Source organism: Bos mutus, chromosome 15 (genome assembly GCF_027580195.1).
Source record: "Bos mutus isolate GX-2022 chromosome 15, NWIPB_WYAK_1.1, whole genome shotgun sequence".
NCBI classification, from domain to species: domain Eukaryota; kingdom Metazoa; phylum Chordata; class Mammalia; order Artiodactyla; family Bovidae; genus Bos; species Bos mutus.
Genome location: NC_091631.1, coordinates 36,296,176 through 36,319,434, shown reverse-complemented (window position 1 = coordinate 36,319,434; position 23,259 = coordinate 36,296,176). Strand labels below are relative to the sequence as shown.

The 23,259-nt window shown below is 45.2% G+C and overlaps 1 protein-coding gene and 1 non-coding gene across 6 annotated transcripts in view; one reads left to right on the top strand and one right to left on the bottom strand.

Moving 5' to 3' along the window:
* Positions 1-23,259, top strand: part of SCUBE2 (signal peptide, CUB domain and EGF like domain containing 2) — a 75,274-nt gene that overhangs the window by 14,634 nt on the left and 37,381 nt on the right. For 3 of the 5 annotated variants that reach the window (XM_070383901.1, XM_070383900.1, XM_070383898.1), the window contains 10 exons: positions 4,759-4,884; positions 8,088-8,204; positions 8,914-9,003; positions 13,340-13,456; positions 14,381-14,503; positions 18,231-18,347; positions 19,827-19,949; positions 20,363-20,479; positions 20,720-20,806; positions 22,476-22,580. In XM_070383901.1, coding sequence (XP_070240002.1) covers positions 4,759-4,884; positions 8,088-8,204; positions 8,914-9,003; positions 13,340-13,456; positions 14,381-14,503; positions 18,231-18,347; positions 19,827-19,949; positions 20,363-20,479; positions 20,720-20,806; positions 22,476-22,580 — 1,122 coding nt within the window. The remainder of the gene's footprint in view (positions 1-4,758; positions 4,885-8,087; positions 8,205-8,913; positions 9,004-13,339; positions 13,457-14,380; positions 14,504-18,230; positions 18,348-19,826; positions 19,950-20,362; positions 20,480-20,719; positions 20,807-22,475; positions 22,581-23,259) is intronic. The other 2 variants (XM_070383899.1, XM_070383902.1) reach the window with 2 other exon arrangements.
* Positions 13,038-13,110, bottom strand: TRNAG-CCC (transfer RNA glycine (anticodon CCC)). Its single transcript has one exon. It is a non-coding gene; the product is annotated as a tRNA-Gly (tRNA).

Here is a 23,259-nt window from a genome sequence, read left to right as displayed (position 1 = left end):
TGTGCTGCTTGTTCATCCTCATAAGTTAAAATGAGGTGATTTTCAGTTTTCCTACTATTTAATCACAAGATTTATAGATTTATTATTTTAATTGTGGTGGTTTTAGTAATTTTTCAAGGGTTTCTTTGTGGAAGATGATTTTTGCCTCATTTTCCAAGAATGATGGCTCCTTCCTTAGCCCTCACCAGCAGGCCTGTTTGGGTACTAAGAAGAGGAGTCAGAGAAATGGGGAGTCGGATGCTCTTATCCCCCAGCTTGCTTACTGTCAGAGTGTGAGCTGGTTACTCATAGCCCCTGGCTCTAATCAGGTGATCTCTTATCTCATTTAGGTGTAGCCCTTGACTGAATAGCAGGTTTGATTTTCGTTTTCCCTGTGGGGTTCTCTGGACTCTTCCATGAGCTGTACCTCTTGTCCGAGGCTGAATTAAGATGCCAGCAGCACGAGGATGATCCTGATCTCAGGGCCCCTCCCCTTTGGTTGCTCAAAGCTGCTTCCTGGAAAGTCCCTCTGGCTTCCTCTTCAGGTGGCAGGAGGTAGAGCTAGTGGTCCTGTAGGTAGAGCTGTGATTGAACACCCCCAGTATGGGTCCCACCTCTCGTGAAGCCACTGGCAGTGATTAAGACCTTCTCTTACCCTCACTCCTCCAGAGCAGTGATTCAGCCCCTTTCTCCTGTCCCCAAGTCCCCAGACTGATTACAGACACAGGCTCCTCAGACTGCAAGACCATAAGAGCAGTTCCTTTCCACAGTCTGTGTTTTCTAAATTTGTTACGATTCAGACATTCTTAGAACCCCTAAAGAGTATTTAAAATGAGGATATTTGTTTGGGGCTAAAACCCAAGTCCAAGTATTGGAGTTGTGATCTGGAAGCACTCTGTGATTTTCTGTTGTGTTTCAACCTGGCTGCTGGGTGAATTCATGGTGGCGTGAGCCCACAGATTAGAGCAGTTTGCAGCTGCCCACTTCCATTGTAGGGTTTTAACTCTCCAAATAGAGCCAGCGGTAAACAGTATTCCTCTAGGATGCCCTCCTTGAAGTGCACATTAAACTCCTGAAATCTATATTAAAATAGGCTTTAAAACCCACAGCTGATCCTTTAAAAATGGTTGAAAGAAGGTAAACACTGCAAGCTAGTATTTTCTAGAGTCACCAATGTTGTTATTAATAATTATATGCTAAATGTTCTTTAATATAAGGGATCATACTAGTTAACTCTGAGAGAAACTCAAGCTATTTGTGTGTTTTTTTTTTTCATCCTTAGAGACCCCAAAGTTCTGGTAAAGAGACTGTGTGTTTTCACCCATGTAATGGGGGTAGGCTGGAGAGAGACACATGGCCCCAGCCTGCCTTTGTGCCTATTCATGGGTGCTCAGGCTCTCAAAATGAGCATTCCTCTTTTGTTTTGTCCGCTCTGAGAATATTTCTAGATGTTTGCACTGCTGCCTTTTTAGAGTAGTGGGCAAGGTGGCAGGTTAGTGAGTAACGGGCCGTGCTGTTAGCAGGATCTGTTTCTTCCTTTTCTTGCCGTATTTGCAAGGCTTATTTTTATTCAGTTCCCAATAATATACTTCAGTGAGACCCTGGGCCAGGGGTCCCCCAGAATGGGATATTTCTCAGGTTTCTGAGCTGTTTCCTCCCTGGTGAACTAACAGTCCTAAACATAACTGTCCAGGCAGTTTCTGGGATAGCCAGGACCCTAGCTGGGTCCTCCAGTTTGGACCAGTCCATCTGCCTACCCTAGCAGTGGCCTTGTTTTGAGTCAGGGTACTCTGAAAAGCCTCGGGGGCCCCTCTTAAAAAGCCCTTAGCATTTCCAGAGCCATTTAAACCTTCAGTGTCTTCTGGTAACTTTAGGTCTTGCTTGGTATGATGTGACATCAGGGGGCAACTTCTTTGTGCATCCTCATGGTATCTGGTGCACAGTCAGTTCTTAAAAATATTTCTTGTGCAAATGAATTGCTCTGAGAAGCAGTAAAGGTCACTTTGCAAACATCTTAACAGACTTGTAAATGAAATGAAAAAGAAAAAGAGGAAGAAGCAGCTGATTTGTATGGGAATGTGCTTTGGGGTACTTCCCCTCACTCCCGACCCTGGGAACCATCTTGTGCGGCCCAGCATCAGAAACATCGGGAAGCAGCCGGCATGAGATATTGAGGATAGTCTCCCGGAGGGAAGGAAAATGATGTTTCTACTGCTGCCTTTTCTTGGGCACTTTACATTTACCACTAGATGCTCCTGGAGCCTGTTAGTGTAAATGCCCTGCTGATCCAAGAACAACTGTAATGCTGGGTGGGCCTTCTTTGGAGGACAGGATGCTTCCTGGAGGCATCTCCCACCTCCTGTGCCATCTTAGTACTGGGAGAAAATAATGTCTTCAGAAATCACCGGCCCAAGCCAAGAGAGAGCTCCCCCCTGACCCAGTGCAAGCTTCTTTCTGTGTTAATTGACAGCAGGCCTTGGCACGGATGAATGGATCCCAACCACCTCCAGCAGATTGAGTGCTGGAGCTCAAACAGCTCATAACTGTCAGATAAAAAACAAGAAGGTTTTAAGAGAATGTGAGATGTATTAGCTGTTGCCCTCTCTTTTGGAATAGAAATGACATCTGTTTGTATTAAAACAATCATTCCAGTTAAGCATAGACCCATGGGTCCCATGGTGAGATTTGGAGAGAAATGACTTTTGACTTAATTAGAACCAATTGGCTAAGGTTTTAGGGGCACAATACAGAGCAGTATTGGATCCTGGAGAACTCGAATGAAAGCTTTTTGTACTCATGTTAAAAGAGTGCCACTTCCAGTATTAGAAAATGTCTTGTCAGTGGAGAATCAATGAGAACCAAATCCCTACTCTTAAAAATGTTTTAGAGTTACATTGCACAAATGCAAAAAACCATCACATGAATACATACCTATTTAGTTCAGTTCAGTCGCTCAGTCGTGTCTGACTCTTTGCAACCCAATGGACTGCAGCATGCCAGGCTTCCCTCTCCATCACCAACTCCCGGAGCTTGCTCAAACTGATGTTCATCGAGTTGGTGATGCCATTCAACCATCTCATCCTCTGTTGTCCCCTTCTTCTCCTGCCTTCAATCTTTCCCAGCATCAGGGTCTTTTCTAATGAGTCAGTTCTTTGCATCAGGTGGCCAAAGTATTGGCGCTTCAGCTTCAGCATCAGTCCTTCCAATGAATATTCAGGACTGATTTCCTTTAGGATGGACTGGTTGGATCTCCTTGCAGTCCAAGGGACTCTCAAGAGTCTTCTCTAACACCACAGTGCAAAAGCATCAATTCTTCGGTGCTCAGCTTTCTTTATGGTCCAATTCTTACATCCATACATGACTACTGGAAAAACCACAGCTTTGACTATATGGACCTTTGTCGGTAAAGTAATGTCTCGGCTTTTTAATATGCTGTCTAGGTTGGTCGTAGCTTTTCTTCCAAGGAGCAAGCATCTTTTAATTTCATGGCTGCAGTTACCATCTTCAGTGATTTTGGAGCCCAAGAAAATAAAGTCTCTTACTGAACCCCATGAACAGTATGAATAAGAAAAAAAGATATGACATACCTATTAATGTTGTGCAAACCAGGGAGAGGTTTTGAGAATACTCTTGGGTGTGATAACAGTTCCTGCAGAGTGCTAGGATGTGGCAGAGTCCTAAAGAATTGGTATTGAGAAGAGGCATGATGCTGGCAAACCACACAGATGTCTGCTTTGCTGCAACCCCATCAATTAGATAGATGCATGCTAAACCATCGAGGAAAATAACTCCCTTCCCACCATATTTACCACAAGATCAGGCCTAATGAAAATTACAGTTTACCTGGGAGGGATTTAACAGCAGCTCAAGGAAACCACATGTATGAGGTCTGTCTCTGTTCTTTCTGCTGTTGACTTCTGAGCCTGCTGAGGGAGGGCCCAGGAACTAACTGAAGGAGGTCACATAAGACAGGTCCCTGGCAGATGTCCACGGGGTGATGCCAAAATACAGAAGTAATCACAGTCACCTCCAGAGTGTGGATTTGGTGGGGGTACAGAGGAGGGTTGAAATTTTCTGAAAATCATCTGCGAGAATATATGAAAAGGAAGACTTCCCTGGTTAAGACTGTGCTCCAAATGCAGGGGGCTTGGGTTGAATCCCCGGTCAGGGACCTAAGATCCCACACACCATAGAGCATAGTGCTCCCCTGCCCCCCAAAAAGAATCTGTGAAAAGGTTGAGAATCTTCACCTGTCTATCTGCAGATTTTTGTAGAGAGATTCTCCTTTTCTGTTTGCATTCTTGATCAGCATGGGTAATAGCATGGCAGAGATAAGATTTACTGGGGTCCACAGGTTCTGATTCCACACCCAACAGAGAGCTCCTAGTGGTACTTCTTTTTTTAAAATTTTTTGATCACACCACGTGGGATCTTAGTTCCCTGACCAGAGATTGAACCCAGGCCCTCTGCAGTGAAAGCGTGGAGTCCTAACCACTGGACTGCGAGGGAATTCCCTTCTGGTGGGTACTTTTTTCTAAGTGTATTGAGTAGGCTCCTATCTCTTTTGGAGAATTGAAACATCCTATGTTTTGGGTGACATAAGAAAATTTTCATATCTCTGTTAACTGGCTTGATATGAATGACATATTCTTGTAAAACGTGGGGCTGATGGACACCCAGGCAGGCAGGTTTGTGGCCCGCCTGCCAGCCCCTCCAGACACTCCGGGGCTCTGGATTCTGGTGCAACCTGGTCATCGGCTGCATGCCGCTGTTTTGCAGAGGGTCTGAGCTGCATGAATAAGAATCACGGCTGTAGTCACATCTGCATGGAGGCCCCGAAGGGCAGTGTCGCCTGTGAGTGCAGGCCAGGCTTTGAGCTGGCCAAGAACCAGAGAGACTGCATCTGTAAGTACAGACTGGTACCCCGCCCATCCCTGCACCCTGGGAACCCCAAGCCATCCTACCCCAGAGGTTGTCTTGTGCAGCCCAGCATCAGAAACATCAGGGAAGGCAGCTGGCGTGGGATACAGAGAATAGTCTCCTGTAGGGAAGGACAATGATGTTTCTAAAGGGACCAGTCAGAAGGAGCTCACACTCAGGAGTGAGGAATGTGAATGCTGGGGCACAGGTCTCCCTCTTTTCATGGAATAAAATAAAATTTCCTCATTTGGAAACTCTTTGATACCCGCTTCCTGCTTCTTGTACAAGCCTCACCGACCTCCTTTCTCCAAACACCAAACTCCTTGCTTTTGGAAGATAGTTCCCATTCTTTCATGCCTTCAAGGCTTTTCCAAGCCCTCCTCCCTTCCTGGCTTGGTGAATTCTCACTCAATATTTATTTACTTATTTTTGGCTGTGCTGGGTCTTTCTCTAGTTGTGACGAGCAGAGGCTAACTCTTCTTTGTGGTGCTCGGGCTTCTCATTGCAGAGGCTTCTCTTGTTACGGAGCACCGGGCTCCAGGGTGCACAGCCTTCAATAGTTGCAGCACCATGTGGGATCTTCCCAGACCAGGCATTGAACTTGTGTCCCCTACATTGGCAGGTGGATTCTTATCCACTGTACCACCAGAAAAGTCCTCACTCAATTTTTAATATCCTGCCTAACTTCTAATAATGAAAAAGATAATAGGTACTTTGGGAGGGCATTTAATATGTGCAAAGGCTTATCTAAAGAGGTGCCATATTCCATTTAATTCTTACAGGCATCACCTTATGAGCCAAGTTGAGAAAATTGTGGAGAAGGTAAAGCTATAAGGTCACAGAGGGAGCAGGTGGCAAATGTAGGATTCACACATAGATCTAGCCTGACTGTAAGGCTTGTGCTCCTAATCACCATGCTACACGACCTCAGAGGCAGTCCCCGATGGCCTCAGACAAGGCCGCCAGTTGGTATTTTGCCTCCCGCAGTGTTGTTTATTCCTCAATTATAGCACGTGGCTCTGTGGGTTGAATTGTATGTTTATGTGTTTGTTCCCCCAGCTATGAACCTCTCCAAGTCAGGGATTTTGTCTTACTTTTGCCTCTTGGTCTTGTCCTGGATGTGTTCAATACACATTTATGTAATGGATGAGTCAGTACATGGTGTACACAGTCCAGATGCAGCTGCCTCGGGATGAAGAAACACAATAAGAGCTCCGACGGATAACAGGAAACGACCACCATTAAAGGTGTTTCTAAACCACTATTTATGCCAGAGGAAACAGTGAGGGTTTCCTTTTAGGAACTCTTCCCAAAGTCATTGGGCTTCCGTGGTGGTTCAGCTGGTAAAGAACCCGCCTGCTAATGCAGGAGATACATGAGATGTGGGTTCCCTCCCTGGAGGAGGAAATGGCAACCCACTCCAATATTCTTGCTTGGAAAATTCCATAGAGGAGCCTGGTGGGCTGCAGTCCGTGGGGTCTCAAAGAGTTGAACATGACTGAGTGAACATGCACCTCTATTACATTTTGGGGTTTCTCAGGTGGCTCAGTGGGTGAAGAATCTTCTTGCAAATGCAGGACATGCAGGAGTCATGGATTCGATCCCTGGGTCAGGAAGATGCCCTGGAGAAGGGCATGGCAACCCGCTCTGGTATTCTTGCCTGGAGAATCCCTTGGACAGAGGAGCCTGGCGGGCTACAGTCCATAGGGTTGAAAAGAGTTGGACACGACTGAAGTGACTGAGCATGCACGCAGCATGCCCAAAGTCACGGACCTTCTAGAAGATGCCTGCAGTTTGCTAGGGTTGGTTGTTTACAGTGAGTAGACCTCCGTGATTAAGAGATGGAGAGACAGGGACTTCCAGTGGTGGAAGCCACTGGACAGGTGGTCCAGGGGCTGAAACTCCACACTCCCAATGCAGGGGGCCCAGGTTTGATTCCTGGTTGGGGAACTAGATCCCACATGCCACTACTAAGACCTGGTGCAGCCAAATAAATAAATATTAAAAAAAAAAATAGAGATAGACAGTTTTGCTGGTGAGACTTCTCTCTGATACCTCCATCACAAAGCAGAGCACGGCCTCATAGCCTGACAATCTAGGGCTTATGCCACCATCACCATCAGCAGGTTCTGACAGCCTCACAAGCCCCTAAAAGTGGGACTGGCTACAGCTATCCTCAAAAAGAAGACCCAGGTCTCTGCAGGAGACTCACCTGTGGATGAGATTCAGCATTTTACAGCCTTTCAGGAGCCAGTAGACTACCTGAGAGTTTATTTGTAAAGATTTAAAATGTTTTAAAGATATCATTGCTCAAATAATACCATAAGATTATATTCAGATAATATTATAAAACTTAAAATAATAAAAAAACCCCCAGAATTTCACCACATAATCCAGCTGTTTTGCTTTGCTCATATTCCTATTTAGTTGTTGATATGCATATGCAATTACTACACAGCTATAATCACAGAACATTTTCTTTCTCACAGCACAAATTTAGTTCTTTTAAATTAAAAAATTAAAAATGACTGTATAAGAATTTAAACAGTCCAAAGAAACATGTAACCCTCCCCCACTCCCATTTCCTTTGCCAGAGGTAACCACTGTTCAGTTTGATGAATAGATAGTTTTGTGGTTGGCTTTCTTCCCCTCCTTGGCTTGTTATCAACGTGTTCATACACAGTCTTTGTAATTATTGGTTAATGTTGCATTAACTGTGCGCGAAGAGTCATCATTTCCTCTGATTACCCTCCCTTCTAACTAATCAGATGTAATCTGATGAGAGAAATCCTAACATATACGTATAAATTAAATACCATCTGTTCCAGACATAAAACGTGATAACATTTCCAAATGTCCCAGTACTTCTTCTGATAGAGCAGAGCACTAGTTTAGAATCCTTTGGTATCATTTCCTTTAAATGGTGAAAATCTCCCTTCACCTTCACATCTCTGTCTTCCTATGTAGTGTTGCTCAGATCTGTCATTCAGCATTTCTACAAGTCTTATTGTGACTGCTTGCTCACATAGACAGGGATATGGACTGAGTCAAGGGTCTTTTACGTACAGTCCCTAGTACATGCTAGGTGCCTAAAGACCTCCTGAATGAGAATCAGAGCTCTTTTGGAGGAAACAAAGCCCCAGGTGTGGACATCTCAGTGTTTGATGTGTCGATTCATTTTCTCTTAGTGACCTGTAACCATGGAAACGGTGGATGCCAGCACTCCTGTGAAGACACCGCTGAAGGCCCAGAGTGTAGCTGCCATCCTCGGTACAAGATGCACTCGGATGGGAGGAGCTGCCTCGGTGAATGGTGACCCCAATGCTGGGTTAGGGTCTTCCCCAGCCTGCTCGCCGCTAACCCAACCCTAACCCAAACCCTAACTATTAATAGTGTTTAGAACCAGAGGTAGGGTGTTGCCAGTGCACTTGCCCTCAAGCGGGTTCCATGCTGCTTCACATGGGGCAGGGGCAGTATTCCAGACCTGGAATGGGGACCCTTTTCTCCCTGTGAGAACTTGGAGAGCCCTTGTTCCTCTTCTGGACTAGGCTGCTCCCGGAGCTGATATTCTGGAGATTGGTCACCTCCCAAGAGAGCTGTTCATGATGACAGGGTGGCCTTTGCCGTCAGCAGAAGCCAGAGTTGCATGCTTATGGCTGGATGCCTGCCCTGTCCATCGTGATGTGTCCTTTGCTAGCTCCATTTTAGAGGTTCCCCGATCCAAGATTCTTTTTGTCCTGAACTAGGGGTTCTGAAGTGAATCTGAAGCTTGCATTCCCCAGGGTCTGTGGTCAGTACAATATAATAAAAAAAAAAACTCTTTCCCGTATTTAATGTCTATTAAGGCTCTGTGGCCATGTAACACAGACCCTCATTGCAACATGTTTTTTTTGAGCAAAGAGTCACATTTCTCACATTGTTCTCGTGTCTGGGATTTCCAAGGAAGTGGTTGTGCTGGGGATGAACAATCTGACTCATTCAGTCTGAGAACTGTGCTCTTTGCGTCTCTTGCAGAGCGAGAGGACATTGCCCTGGAGGTGATGGAGAGCAACACCACGTCCGTGGCAGATGGGGATAAACGGGTGAAACGGCGGCTGCTCATGGGTAGGCGCCTCACACACACCCACCAGCCCAGCCACTGCATTGTCCCTTTCCGTCCCCAACTTACAGCCTCAGGACTGAACCTGGGGCCATGTGCCCCAGACCAGCTGGACCGGAGTCAGCAGCTCCTGTCCAGCTGAGGTGTGTCTGTTCTCCACTCACTGCTGTTGCTAAGTCACCATCCAGGACCCCTGGTCCAGTGGGAAGAACATCGATTCAGCTGTCAGCGTAGCTGGTTAGCATCTGAAACTTGCCAGACTTGGGACTTGGAAACACTGTGTCCTGGCCTTCCTCTAAAATGGATGTAATACAGTTGATCTCTTCGGGCTATCAGGAAGCTCAGCTAAGACAATAATATGCCAAAGTGCTCAGAGTCCACTGCCTGGGACTTAGTGGGTGGTCAGTACATGTCAGATCCCCTCCACTCTGAGTAACTATGAAGAGAGAGGCATTTTGGGCAGCCCCTGCTTAGCATGGCACTTTGGCTGGGTATTTGTCCACTGAGTCTTCTAGTTCAGATTCAGCTGTGTTAATGGCAGGAGAGATGAATGGAGAAGAGCGGCACTTGGCTGAGGGACACAGGAAGGTCTGCCAGCAGGCCCGCTGGAGCTGCAGGCCACAGACAGCAGACACTCAGCCTTGGCTGTGGGGCGGGAATCAAGCAGCTCCTTTGATGTTATTATTCTGCAGAAAGCTTGGCTTGACCTAAATGAAACTGATCTTTGGATAGCTTCTGGATGTAACGGTCAGGTAAGATATTAAGCAGCCGTTGGTTACCAGGCACGTGACATTTCTGAGCTCTTTTCTGCTCTGCCCTATTAAAATTATTATTTTTAATTGCCTTAGAACAGTATGTATGAATAATATAAAAACCTTAAAGAATTAATTAGTACTTAATAGTACTTATAATGAAATAGATCATTTCCTTGTCTCATAACTTGCTATTTGCCAGTGGCCACAATTTTTAATTCTCCTGGTTGTTTCTTCTTCTCCTGACTTACCCTCCCCCATATTTCTGAAAAGGGAAGTGTATATAGTTATTTCTTGATGTCAGGTGTTTTTTTTTACCCCTTCACCACAGGGTTCATGGGATCTTAGTTCCCTGAGCAGTGATCGAACTTGCATCCTAGGCAATGAGAGCACGAAGTCTTAAGCACTAGGCTGCCAGGGAATTCCCCTGATGCATCAGTTTTAAATAGTAGTTTTTGACTTCCTACCACAGAGGATTAAGTTGTTAAGCTCCCTTTTGACCCCCTCCCCCAATACACACACAGACTCCCTCATACCCTTAATATGTTGTTATTCAGTCACTAAGTTGTGTCCGACTCTTTGCAACCCAATGGACTATAGCCTGCCAGGTTCCTCTGTCCATGGGATTCTCCAGGCAAGAATACTGGAGTGGGTTGCCATTTCCTTCTCCAGGGGATCTTCCCAACCCAGGAACTGAACCCAGGTCTCCTGCATTAGGGCAGATTCTTTACCAACTGAGCTGTAAGGGAAGCTAGTTTTCTTAGTACCTCTTACCATTTTTTTTTTTTTTTCCAAATTTCTGGCAGACCTCTAAAACCCTTTACAATGTGTTCAAATACAGCAGATAACTTACCAATTGAATTTTTTACAGAAAAGTCCCTTCTGAGGCTTCCACCCTGCTCCAGTGGGGCCTCATTCCTGGGCCAGTTGCATATCTGTCATCTTGGCCTTTCCTGGACCACCCACTTGGAAATTCCCTTCCCCATGCTCCAGCTTTGCGGGATCCCATGGCTTCTGTTTTGTTAGTTTGCAAGGGTAGATAGAGATTTTTTTTAAAACTCTGCACACCTGAAAATGCCTTTATAGTTCACCTTCCCCCTTTCTTAAGAATTTGGCTTAGTAGAGTTCAAAGTTGGGAAGAATATTCCGTCAGAGTTTTGAATAATGCCCTGTTGTTTTGAACATTCAGTGTTCTTTCCAGAAGTCTAATTCTTGATTCTTCGTGTGAAACCTATAAAAGCTTCTCTCTGGGTGTTTTTAGGGTCTTAACGTTGTCCCTGGTGATCTGAAATTTCATGACAGTGTCCCCCACTGAAGAATTTGTCTCACCTGTTATACTGAGCACTCAGTAGGCCTTTTCAAGAGGGACATTCGCGTACCTAGGTTCCAAGAAATTTTCTTTTATTTTTCTTTCAATAATTTTCTTTACTTTTCTCAGTCTTTCTGAAACTCCTATTAGTTGACTATTGTAACTCCTGGTTTGCTCCTCAAATTTACTTCTTTTTTCTCTTCTTGATATTTACTTCCTAGGAGATCCTTCATTTTCCCCCCTAAACTTTCTATAGAGTTCTTTTTATATTTCAGCCTTCATATTTTAATTTTTTAAGAACTTTACTTTGGTATTTTGTTGTTGGAACTTGTTCTTATTTCATGGATGGTTTTCTTACCTCCCTGAGGAAATTAATGATAAGATTTTCTAACTTCTCTATCGTTCCCCTGTATTAGCTTTGTTTTCCCCAGATTCCTTTTCCGGTGTTTGTTTGACTTGGTGTATTATTTCATACTAGAGGCTTTCCTGAAATGTCTGGTGATCCTCGGCTGACTTTTCATATTTAAAAGTGGAATATTGAAAAGCCACTTGGATAATCTGTCAACTGGTGGGCTTTATGCTTGGTGGACTAGGCAATGGCTTAGTCATTTCATCTGGAGATCTTCAAATGCCAGTATCTGCAAGTCTTTTACTTGGGCAGGTCAGTTTAACTGGAGAGGAATCCTTCAGTCTCCTGCTGGGGTTATTTAGGCTTGGCTGCCAGTGTCCCAGGAAATAGGGAGACAGAGGATGAAAGTGAGAGATCGCTCTTTTCACAGTATAGACTTTCACCCGACAGCATCTCCCCTTCCTTCCTCTGCTATTTCTGGTGCCCATGAGTCCAGGGTTTCTCTGGTCTGACTTTTTCAGAGACTATATTAATCTGCTTTAGCCTGAATAGGGATGAACTATGGGCTATGGAATTAAGATGGCCATCTGGGGGCTTATTTGTTATACAGACTCTCAAATCAGTCTTCATATTTTAACTCCATCCTTACCTCTGCCTCTCGAGTAACTTTAGTGCTTCCAATTCCCCAGCCCCTCTGGGATTCTGTGGCTCACAATGAGCTGACCACTTGTTGGCATCTCTCTGCAGACTGCCAGGGTTTAACTGCTAGTTACCTTTCCTCCATTGATATGCTACTTCCAGAAGATTTGACATCTTTCATCTATTATTTTCTATTTTATTTGTCCTTAATGATTTACACTTAAAATTTTATTTACTCTCTTTTTAGTGAGGTTTTGGAGAGGAAACAGAGATAAACATACTTGTTCTATCTGTCATATTTAATCAGAACTAAGTTTGTCCTCCAAGACTTCAAAAAGAAGTAGTTTTGGGTGTAAAGTCAGTTTCTGGTAGCTAAATGCTAACAGTTGAATGAATGTTGAATGCGTTTGTGTATTACTTGGAATTAATGCAAAGCTAAACGGTTAGATACGATTTAGTAACTGCAGCTGAGTTTTCACATAGCCATAATGGGTCTTTCTCCTTCCAAGGAAAGGTAAACTTCTAATTTGAGTTACTGGGCAGTTGCCGAGGAAGTCATTGGTCTGCAGGAAGAGAAGGGCTGAGATGGGTGATATTTCCCCTTTCTCACTTTGCCCATAACACACAGTGAACAGAGAAGGTTCAGGTTAAAGGAAGGGAAATCCCCCTTGGCTCTGTTCTGCATTCACATCTAGCCTGCTGGAAGAGGTTGTCATACTCAGCCTCTTTAGTGTCTTCACTAAAGAACATTTGGTTCTTTAGTGTCTTCACATCTTTCGTGTCTTCACACCTGCCAGGAACTTTTAGTGTTTTCACATCTGCCAGTAGAGAGGAAAGCAGGTTGGCAAGGGCGTCTGTCCCCCTGGCATCCTGTCAGGTTTCCTGGGGAGATGTCACTTATTTATTTGGCTGCTCTGGATCTCGGCTGTGGCATGTGAGGTCTTTTAGTTGCAGCACGTGTGATCTTAGGCTGAAGCATGCGGGATCTAGTTCCCCAACCAGGGACTGAACCTGGGTCCCCTGCATTGGGAGTGCAGAGTCTTAGCCACTGGACCACCAGGGAAGTCCCGATGTCACTTACGCAGAGAGGGGATGGGGAAGAGCTGCACTTGCTCTTCCTCTAACTCACCTGTGGGTGGCAGAGACTTGGGGTATGGCTGTGAGTACCCCACACACTCCCTGATGTTCATGAATTTTTGTCAAGTATTACCACTGCACGGATGTCCCTTTCCTCCCAGCTGTGTCAGCACTTCTCTATGAAGCTAACTGCCTCTTTCTTACCTCCTTGGCAGAAACGTGTGCTGTCAACAATGGAGGCTGTGACCGCACCTGCAAGGATACTTCAACAGGGGTTCATTGCAGTTGTCCCGTCGGCTTCACGCTCCAGATGGATGGAAAGACCTGTAAAGGTAGCCTGGGCCTCTCCATGCAGCTCACCTGGGGGAGTAAAGGCAGTTCTCCCCCTCCACGCCTCCTGAGCAACTCCAGATTTGCTTATGATTCATATTGATCAAAAGGAAGCGTTTCTTCCCTAGGCTAGTAGAAGGTTATAATTGAGGAAGCTTAATTAGAACCGACTTAATTACAGTAACTGTAGAGAAGGTCAGCTTCTACAGGCACAATCCATTTCAGGCAGTGGCCTTATTAGAAAAAAGCAGTTGTTCACGGAAACATTCATTTCCAGGAGATAATATCATCCTATCATAAATAATAGCCAAGATTGTTATCCAGAGAACTTAATGAATGTACCATCAACATGTTGTAATGAATAGAGACCCCAGTGACTTAGTATTTCATGGGCAAGAGTACAAAGGCGTCGTTCTTTAATGTAATTTTAAAAAAGTAGATAAACAGTTACCAGATGAAACAGAAAATATAAGATTAATCAAGTATCAGAAATCATTTAAAAGCATTGAGGCTATTTAATCGTTATGTAATTTGCCAAAACAAATATTCTAGTTCCTTATAGTTTAAATCGTTAAACTGGAATGGGAAGTATAGGAAAGGAAGCCATCTCATCTTGAGAGACCAGTGCAGGCATGAGAGAGTAATAGGGCATCCCGTTTTCCCTCCATTTGTTTCCTTAATGCCGGTTAAGAGAAGGGCAGCGTAAGTCCGAATTCTCCAGGGTATGAGGCAATTGTCTTTCAAAACGGGTTAAGCCAGGCAAGAGAAGGTGTGTAAGATGGAAAACATCAGTAAACATCCTTAAATGCTTTTATGGGTCTCTTTCTGTTTCAGAGAATAACGAAGCACACACAATAGCACTTCAGGGATTTGTGGCTAACAAGGCAAGTACCGCTGTCTGATTTGCCGATGCTTGCCTGTTACAGATATTGATGAGTGCCAGACGCGCAACGGAGGGTGTGATCATTTCTGCAGAAACACCGTGGGCAGTTTTGACTGCAGCTGCAAAAAGGGATTTAAATTATTAACAGATGAGAAGTCTTGCCAAGGTATGTGCTGAAACATAGCTGTGCCCTGCAGTGCCCACTGGTTGGATTGGAGAAGATGAAACCCTACTCGGGCCGAGACCGCCTCACTGGGCTTCTCAAGTGGAGTCGTTAATCCAACCTCCAGCCTGTGCTTCACTTTTTTCATCTGTTAGATAAAATACAAACATGAGTTAGCTCACAGGTATATTTTGGAAATTCAGTTGCTGATGATTAGAGAACACCTCAAAGAACCTGTGTGGTGTGATTACAGCCCAGAGCTTGCTGCTAGAAATGGATCACAGAATGCAAGCAGGGTTGTGTTAGGGTTGAGATGATGAATACGTTCCCTTTTCTAAAACTTCCTTGAGTGTTATGGATTTCCTAACAAAATTTGGTGCAAAGTGATGTTGATTTAATTAACATATCTTTTCTCAGCAAAAAGTTGGGGTCAACTAATTGGTCCCTTTCTTATAGGCCTTGTTTGAATGACCAGCCTTTGGTGTTGGGGCAAGGGTAGGAGATGAGGGAGGGAGGGGACTGAGTGGAGGAGAGGCTGGGCAGTCCTTGGGCAGGATGTCAAACCCCTTATCAGACACATTCTTCCCACATAAGGGATATCTTAAGGGAACTTCTCTGGGTAGCTGTTATTGATATTAATAATTGTTTTGGACATCGATAAGCTGTTTTGGGTTGAGGGGGCATCATTTATATTTCCAGATGAGCACCTTTTATGCCCTATTGACATGCAGAAAGAAACCCCCAGGAAAGATGTGCTGGCGTTTATTCCTGTTTCATTTCTGAGAATAAGAACAGCCTAACTTATTTGGTTAGAAGTCCCACAATTAAATCAAAATCAGAAAAAAAATCTGATTTCACTTCAGATAATAAAGATGCAACATTACTTTTAAAAAATCTTACGGTCTTAAAATCTTAAGTTTCTCTCTTGGTTTTTTCCTTCTTGATACATAATTTGTCAGACTCTTCATAAGCCCCCTTTAAAGTCAGCGAGTTCATTTTAGATAACTACTGCATGATTTTCTTCTGTTTGACTTGGAAAGAAAATTTACTGTTCCATATGATGTTTCATAATGTATAGAGCAAGAAATACTATTTAAGCTGTGTAAACACATTAAAAAGGAATTAGAAAAGTGATCTCATTATTTTTGGCAAAGCAAGAGCCCTTTGTGAGCAGCCAAAGTTAGCTACCGAACAAACCCACATTCTCAGTAACTGGCTGATATTAATAACAGAATTCATAGAATGACATCAATTGCTACAGAGCAAATAGACTTTTTCTCATTTTTCACTGGTCAGTCTTGGTAGAACAAATATTTGCACAGAACAAACTTGCTGAAGAAATTTCCAGGACTTCTGGGAAAAAGTGGATGAAGAGATTTTGTGAGATTTTGCCCTTTTTTATTTCTTGTTTTTCATTCCTCCAATTCCTTCCAAATGTTTGTTTTTTATTAACGAAGTTTCTCATGGCACAGTTGGTGTTGAAAAAGGGATCTAGCAATGGTCTAGTTGGCTTGCACTGAGTCCTGCCCTGGTCCTGGTCTATCCATCTGGGGACACAAGTCGTAACTGTTAAAATCTTCCCAAGAGTTGAGGAAGTGAAACACTGAAATTCCAGCGTACGGGAAAGATGTGAGAACAGAACAGGGAAGAAGAGATGATTAGATCGACAAAGGCAGCCTCCTGAGGCTAGTTTCCATGATCTCAACTGAAGCCAAGGAGGTTTCCATGCTGAACCAGGAAGGGAGGGGTCTCCTGGAACTGAAACAGGAGGGAGGAACAAAGCCAAAGGATTGGCCAAAAGGATCTAGTTTGGTGCTTAAGCACCACATTTCAGGGTCTGCAATAGAAAATTACTGAGGATGTTAATGTTAATGCATTTTTTTTAAATTTTTTTGTAGTGCAGAGGGCATTAAAGCTCAGGATCAACTGGTCTCCTGGGGCCAGAAGACAAATTCTGGCTAGACCCAAAAGAGATATCTCCAGCTCAAGTGTTTTCTCTTTTTAATTGAATATAGCTTATAACATTACTATGGATCTTTTACCAATTAGTAATAGAATAGTAATAACGCACAGTTCAGTTCAGTTCAGTCGCTCAGTCGTGTCCAGCTCTTCTCGACCCCATGAATCGCAGCATGCCAGGCCTCCCTGTCCATTACCAACTCCCGGAGTTTACTCAAACTCATGTCCATAGAGTTGGTGATACCATCCAGCCATCTCCTCCTCTGTCATCCCCTTCTCCTCCTGCCCCCAATCACTCCCAGCATCAGAATCTTTTCCAATGAGTCAACTCTTCGCATGTGGTGGCCAAAGTATTGGAGTTTCAGCTTTGGCATCAGTCCTTCCAATGAACACCCAGGACTGATCTCCTTTAGAATGGACTGGTTGGATCTCCTTGCAGTCCAAGGGACTCTCAAGAGTCTTCTCCAACACCACAGTTCAAAAGCATCAATTCTTTGGTGCTCAGCCTTCTTCACAGTCCAACTCTCACATCCATACATGACCACTGGAAAAACCATAGCCTTGACTAGACGGACCTTTGTTGGCCAAGTAATGTCTCTGCTTTTGAATATGCTATCTAGGTTGGTCATGACTTTCCTTCCAAGGAGTAAGCGTCTTTTAATTTCATGGCTGCGGTCACCATCTGCAGTGATTTTGGATCCCAGGAAAATAAAGTCAGCCACTGTTTCCACTGTTTCCCCATCTATTTCTCATGAAGTGATGGGACCAGATGCCATGATCTTTGTTTTCTGAATGTTGAGCTTTAAGCCAACTTTATCACTGTCCTCTTTCACTTTCATTAAGAGGCTTTTTAGTTCCTCTTCACTTCCTGCCATAAGGGTGGTGTCATCTGCATATCTGAGGTTATTAATATTTCTCCTGGCAATCTTGATTCCAGCTTGTGTTTCTTCCAGCTCAGCGTTTCTCATGATGTACTCTGCATATAAGCTAAATAAACAGGGTGACAATATACAGCCTTGAGGTACTCTTTTCCTATTTGGAACCAGTCTGTTGTTCCATGTCCAGTTCTAACTGTTGCTTCCTGACCTGCATACAGGTTTCTCAAGAGGCGGGTCAGGTGGTCTGGTATTCCCATCTCTTGAAGATTTTTCCACAGTTTATTGTGATCCACAAAGTCAAAGGCTTTGGCGCACAGGCAGCACCTTAATAGTTTACAACCATTTTTAGGTATGTTAGGGCTTCCCTGATGGCTCAGATGGTAAACAATCTGCCTGCAGTGAGGGGGACCAGGGTTCGATCCCTGGGTGGGGAAGATCCCCTGGAGGAGGGTGTGGCAACCCACTCCAGTATTCTTGCCTGGAGAATCCCATGGATGGTGGAACCTAGTGGGCTACAGTCCTTGCTATCACAAACAGCTGGACACGACTGAGTGACTTTCACTTCTCTTTCACTTTTAGGTATGTTATTTCACTTGACTTCATTTCAGTATCTTGAATTGCTCAGCCCTGCAAATAAGCATGGGTGAGAGAGACCCACTGAGCTTTTTAGTTTGCAATAGCACTTGGAAATAAGGGTCCTGGCTGTGAATATACTTCTTGTGGGTTGCTTAACACTTTCTTTAATACAAGTGAGCAGGGAGAGCTGATAGATAATTCTTTGCTCTGTTTTTTTTATTGTATTGGTCAGCAACTAGTGTTCTTATAAGCTTGTTTTTCTCTCCGCTTGTCCCTCAGAGTCAGTTTCAGCTCCCCTCTCCCTTTGACAATTACAGATGTGGATGAATGCTCTCTGGATAGGACCTGTGACCACAGCTGCATCAACCACCCGGGCACCTTCACATGTGCTTGCAGCGAAGGGTACACCCTCTATGGCTTTACCCACTGCGGAGGTGAGCAGAGTCCCTCTAGAGTCACATGAGGCTGGGCCTTACTCCTAAGGTTTCCTGAGATCAGGGCCAATTTTTCTACCTTGGGAGCTGGACTGGACATACCCGTCACTTAACAGTAGTAGGGAGTCCCTCAGTTCAAGGGAAGCATCTGCTATGGGAAATCTTCTCACATTGATCCCTTTAATTCATCAAGTGTGAGATGGAGCAGAGAAAAGAGCTGAGTTCTTTCAGTGGTGAATGCTTTATGGACCGTATTGATGCTGTTGTACTCAGAGAATGGAGGGTCTCTCAAGAGCTGATGCACTGTCTGCTGGAACTTCCCAACAGATAGTAAAGTCACAGTCCTCAGAGAGGCTTGGCGGTGCACCAGCTGATCCCACAGTCTTACTGTGCATAGGGGCTGGCTGTGGGGCTTGGTTCGAGCTCTTTGAGCTGGTCTTCATGCAGGCCTCTCATCTGGAAGTGGGACCATGAACCCTATGTCTCTGCTGAGCCCTTGAAGCAACATCTTCTGATGTCTCATGATCTTACGGCTAAGTCGACTATAGCCCAAGTCAGACTTGGTGTCACTCTGCGCCCTCTAATCATCAGATGCATTTAGCAATCTTTGAGAATGCAGATTCTGATTCTGATTCTAAATGGCTAGACTTCCAAGGTGATTTTGGAGATTTGAGGATATGGGAACCACTGATCTAAGTATTTCCTACCCGATCCTTGTGTCCTATGTCCTTAGGAAGAATGGATAGTAGTAATTTGTCATAAATAGTGTTGTTTCTCTCCCCCTTTTCAAAACATACCCGTCATGGCTGAAGACATACTCTCCAGTCCATCAAGAAAGTTCAAGGAAATGTTTCCTGAATATGAATATGTATCTGCGTTTTAGTTGGAGTCACCTTCCAACTTGGACTCAGTCTCAGGTTGATGGGGATTAGTGCACATCATTTTTCTTTTTTAATGTCAAAATTTTGACAGCATAACTGCTTTATTTTTAAAAATTTAATTATTATTTATTTAGCTGCATTAGGTCTTCATTGTAGCACACAGACTCTCTAGTTGTGGCACATGGGCATTTTTTTTTATCTATACCCTAACTTTATAAACTATCAAGTGGAGAATCCTCATTCTCTCTATCTCCCTCGGGATGTAACTCAGGAAGACAGTGGAGTTTTAACTTAGGGGCCTGTGCTGTGGCTGAGTTGGACCCTGAGAGTAGAGTGTGACCCTTTCTCAGTGTGCTCGTTGGGGCAACTGTTTGGTCAAGAATGGAACTTGAGATCATCCTGGTGAGGTTCCTGCCAGGAAGTCCACTGAATGGGGAGGGGGTCAGCTGGTGCCAGGTGCACGTTCTGAAGGCAATCAGCACGTTCCCTTAGTGAGTTTCAGTCACGTGACTCCCCTCCTGCTTCTTCCTTGATGGAGGGATACTGTCAGCCGGGTCAGCGACAGACGGCTGTGACAGGAGAGTGTTTTACTTCCCAGACACCAACGAGTGCAGCGTCAACAACGGAGGCTGTCAGCAGGTCTGTGTGAACACTGTGGGCAGCTACGAATGCCACTGCCACTCTGGGTACAAGCTCCACTGGAATAAAAAGGACTGTGTGGGTAAGAGTCCCTGCGGCTCAGGCTCAGCGCAGCCCAGCAGTTCTCGCCACGCCCCCCTGGACCCGGCGTGTGCCGGCCAGTCCTCGACTGAACTCTCCTGCCCTCAGCTGCAGCAGCCCATCTTTAAATAGTTCAAAAACAGGAGATACTTTGCAGGCTCTTTGGTGTTTCCTTCTGTGCTTCAGCGTAGGTTGGAACTCACTTCTGTTTGCTTTTCCATATGAAAAGAATAGTAAACCAGACGCTCCTTTACCCTGGGCGGGTGGTGGGGAATAAGCGAGTGTCTGTGTTTTGGGCTGGGCATCAGCGCTGCCTTCTTCGCTCGGGTCTTTGGTGTGTGGGAGTCAGCTGGCCTGGTCTCACCAGGAAGTGTCCTTCTCTCTCTGTAAGTGTCTGCATTTTGTCCTGTCTAGAAGTGAAGGGGGGCCTGCCCACTAGCCTGTCACCCCACGTGTCCCTGCAGTGCGGTAAAAGTGGTGGAGGAGACAGGTGCTTCCTCAGATGTCACTCTGGCATTCACCTCTCTCCAGGTGAGTGGGTCCCAGGCCCGGGGCCAGGCCCTCCTGGCTCTAGGTGTTAGAAGCCCTCACAGGCCTTCCAAGTATTTGACCAGCTGCTCCCTGGCCCCTGGAGGCCTGTGCTCTGAGACCCTGTGTTCTGGGGCTTTTTCTAGTGGTTCACGTGGAGCGGGGGGAGGGACGGACTTGAGCTTCCGGCAGGAGAGCCTGTAATCTCGCCCACATGCTGACAACCCACCTTCTGTCTGTCAGGACTGCAAGAGGCCTATTCTGTCACCTGCGGCTCTTCCTCTCCTCTCAGGAACAAACAGCAAAAATCAAATGACTCCGCTTTCGGGGGTAATTACCAAATCTGCGTGTTGTCTCTGGGGCTCACTGTGTTCGATGGGCTTCATTTGTGGGGTGCTGTTCTTGGGTGTTGGCTTTGTTTTCTTTTCTCCTAATCTCTCTGATGCCGCGAGCATGTTACAGGATGTTCTTGCCTGCAGCCTCGGTGCCTGCGATCTGACTCACCACGTAGCAGACACTTACTGAGTGTCCACTCTGTCAGGAGGCTCTGTGCAGCCCTGGTGGGTCATAATATTGGGCAAAGGGCCGTGTAGCTCTGGGGCCAGGAGACTCGGGTCTCCCCAGCTTCTGGTACCGTAGAGCCCCTCAGAGGCCCAGCAGGAAAAAACAGGTACTTGGGGTGCCTGGCATTGGTGGAGACATGAGCATGACAAGGGAGCAAGGATCCTGTCAAGAGAAAGAAGCCCAAACCCTTTTCGGTTTATCAAAAGACAAAGAGTAACCTTTGAAGCTCTTCAGAGGTCTTGTTCTTCCAGATTTAGATGGGTTTGTGATGACGTCATGAGAATATCTAAATAAGGAAATGGTTCTAGATGTCCATACTATGCGTTTAAGCAAAGATAGAAGCTCAGAGCATGATAATAACAGCTTGTGTTGAATTGATGGAGCAGTTAAAACATGTGCGAGCTGATTTATTATAATCCACACGATAGCCCTCTGGGGCTATTTTATTGTTATTTTTATTAACCAGATGAAGAAACTGAGGTTTAGCGAGGTGAAGTAGCATATCGAAAGTGAGTCAGATGGGACACTAGCGGAGCCAGGATGTTGACCAGGCAGCCTGGATCCAGTCTTGAGCATTGCCCTTCACTGCTCTTCTTGTGCGATGCTTACACCCAGTCAGAGGGGACATTATGGTCTGTTTCACTTAGAAATTAAGGCCGCCCTAAGGGTGGGCAAGCAAATCGTTAACAGTTACCAGACAGTAGGCTAAACATTTTGTTGTTGTTGTTTTGCGTTACCTCATTTAGTTCTCGTAACAGCTTCAGTAGTGTAGGGACTGTCTGTTTTGTGGATGAGGACACTGAGGCTTAGGGAGACTGAGTAACCTGCTCAAGTTCTCATCACAAATCGAAGGGCTGGAATGGGAATCCTGGTCATTGGCTCCAGAGTCCAACACAAGGTTAAGACTGCCTGTGGAAGGAGAGCAGAACGTTCTATGTGAGGCCCTCACAGCAGGCCCTTTGCTCCCTCACAGACCCTGAGAGTCCTGGCCGTGTTTAGTGATGCTGTCCTTGTCTGGAATGGTGGCTCCCTCAGCCCTGCCCTCCCAGGACGGGCTTGTTGAGGAGAACCTGCCTGTCCATTTTTCTCCACTGTCTTGTCCAAATGTGAACTGGGGGATTCTGGCCTTCCTTCTTGGAAAGGCACAGAAATGACCTCATTTTTCATCTCACTGCTGAGGCTGTTTTTGGCCCTTCCTTTGTTATGTTTGAGCGCTGGATTCATCTTAGATGAAGGGACAAGCGTAACTCTTAGGAGGCTCCTGGTGCCGTTCGTCCCAGGGTCATGGGTGCCCCCGGATCCCAGTCTTCCTTGGTCTCAGTGTAAGAGAGGGGCTCAGGGTATGCTTCCAGCAATGGACAACTTGCCGTGACCCGCTGGGATTTTCATTCCTTTGCCTCCAAAGGTAACCTCTCTCACTTGTTTCTTTCTGAAGATGTCGCCACCGTCAGGACAAGTGTAACCTTTAAGCTAAATGAAGGCAAATGTAGTTTGAAAAAGGCTGAGCTGTTTCCTGAGGGTCTGCGACCAGTCCTCCCAGGTATGGAATCAGATGGCTGGTGCAGGAAGTGTGTCTGCATGCCGGGGAAGGGATCTGTAGCCAGCGGAGCCCTTCAGATGGGATCCTACGGTTCAGACTCTCTATGGACTCTCTTCTCAAGAGGAAGAAGACCCCTGCCTGGCAGCTCCATATGCCCCTGGGGTTACACATTAGGACCTCCTTTGCAGGGTACAGAGGGTGAACCTCTGGGGAAATCTGTGAGTTAATAGCAATCAATATGGGCTTAAGATGCATTAGTAACTTGTGATCATATTGGGTTAAAATTTCTAGATCTTAGAGTTTGCTTAAAATATAATCCAAAGAAATGAAAAAAGGTTTGGCTCAGAAAGGATCATCTTTGGTGAACAAAAATATCATATCCAGCTTTTCTGCTGGATCTCATCTTTGGAGGCAGTGATGCCATTGGCTTCAGCAGAACAAATACTTTCCAAGTAGACCTGGCTTTATGGAAAGAGCAGCATCCAACATTCCTCTTTCTCCCCAGCCCACATTTCCAGTATTAGTTCATAGAATAATTTTAGAGAATAAAAGAAAAATCAGGATTCATGTATTAGGGAGGGTTCTTTCCCTAGTCTACCCTCAAATAAATCATACAAACAAATAAAAGCATAGTCACTGTAGTCACATCTGGCTGCCTATTTTAAGTAACTAACCAAGA